The sequence below is a fragment of the Vigna angularis genome, chromosome 11 (genome assembly GCF_016808095.1).
Source record: "Vigna angularis cultivar LongXiaoDou No.4 chromosome 11, ASM1680809v1, whole genome shotgun sequence".
Classification (NCBI taxonomy): Eukaryota; Viridiplantae; Streptophyta; class Magnoliopsida; order Fabales; family Fabaceae; genus Vigna; species Vigna angularis.
In genome coordinates, this window is record NC_068980.1 from 22,230,188 (window position 1) to 22,231,718 (window position 1,531).

At 47.5% G+C, this 1,531-nt stretch overlaps 1 protein-coding gene across 1 annotated transcript; it reads right to left on the reverse strand.

Annotated features, from left to right (window-relative positions):
* Positions 1–319: 319 nt before the first annotated feature.
* Positions 320–1,267, reverse strand: LOC108332633 (uncharacterized). The gene has a single exon (XM_017567952.1). The coding sequence runs from the start codon at positions 1,265–1,267 to the stop codon at positions 320–322; it is 948 nt and encodes a 315-aa protein (XP_017423441.1).
* Between the last annotated feature and the right edge of the window lie 264 nt (positions 1,268–1,531).

Below are 1,531 nucleotides of genomic sequence, written 5' to 3' on the forward strand. Positions count from 1 at the left end.
ACCTTCAACTGACGTCCCTTTACGACATTTGAATAACGGACATACACAGAAGAAGTCCTAATTAATCTGGATGTTGGTGTAGACACCAACAGATCAACGCCTAACTCTTCTACAGACATACTCAACTTTTCAACACATGCCTTCGCCATGAAGGAGTGTGTTGCCCCCAAATTAAAAGCACAACACAAAGTACACCAAGAAATAAACAACTACAGATGAGGATGTTACCTGAGCTGACCGCCTCTGATCCAACCAAGGCGTACACTCTGCCCATAGTCTGAGGTCTGCCACCTCCCCTGGGTGAAGGCAACCCAGCCCTCTATGCTTGAGATCCTGATTCTACTATAGAAATACATTCCGCAGCAAAGTGCCCCTCTTTCCCGCACTTAAAACACTTCCTTGTGTTATTTCCCTTAAGGCAGTTGTTCCGGTAATGAGGTCCACCACAGGTATAACATCTAACAGTGCCGGATGGCCCAGCTGGTCCTGACTGCACCGTTGGTTGATAGGATGTACCCTTAGACCCAGAAGAGAAGGATGGTCTAGCGTAAGGCGTCTTCTTAATGCTTAGTCCACCACGAGACCCAGATAGTCCCCCATTCCTAGCAGGCTGACTCTGCTGTCCCTCAGCTTCCCTTTTTGTCTTCTCCAGATCACGGGACATTTCCACCAAAGTAGGGAACTCTCTGATACGCAATCCCTTTACCAGCAACTTGATATCATTCCTCAAGCCATTCTCGAACTTTCTGCACTGCCACTCTTCATCTACTGCCATGGTGTTGAAACGAAGCAAATGCTTGAAGCGATTTGCATACTCTGACACTGATCTGCTGCCTTGCACCAGCTCTAAGAATTCCATTTCCTTTGCAAATCTCACACTGTCCGGGAAGTACTCAGTGTAAAATTTTGTCTTAAACAATTCCCAAGTAATAGGAGTCTCACTCCTTTCAAGAATCATCTTCATGCTGTTCCACCAATGGCCAGCTTCCCCGGTAAGCAGATACTGAGTATAGGCCAACTTCTTCTCATCAGGACATCCCTTGGCTTCGAATATCCTCTCCATGTCCCCAAACCAGTGATCAGCTTCATCAGCGTTGCACTTTCCGGTGAATCTTGCTGGGCGATGTTGGAGAAAACTCTCCAAGCTCCACTCTTGCGCAGGAATGACAACGGAAGAAACACTTGGAGGAGTCCTAGCACTAGTCATCAATTCCATGAACTCCATCTGAGTGTTCTCAGAAGACACTCTCGCGTTCTCTGCCGACATCCTTGCGGCTTCAAGATTTTGCAATGCAACAGTGTTCTGTTCAACCAGCGCAACATTCTGCTATTGCAACGCCTGGAGCACCGCATTTAGCATCTGGTTAGAGTCAGATGGGTCGACTCCCTGAGACGAACGAGGAGGAGAAGTAGGTGCCATCTTCTGTTCATACAGAAAGAAAGACCATTAGCCTGACTCAAACCAACACAACTTCCAACCCGAGACCAGAGTACACAATCACAAACGAAGCGCACCCACAACCTACAGGTT

Excerpts from the sequence above, each read along its gene's own strand:
- LOC108332633 (XM_017567952.1), bottom strand. The coding sequence starts at position 1,267 with ATGTCGGCAGAGAACGCGAGAGTGTCTTCTGAGAACACTCAGATGGAG.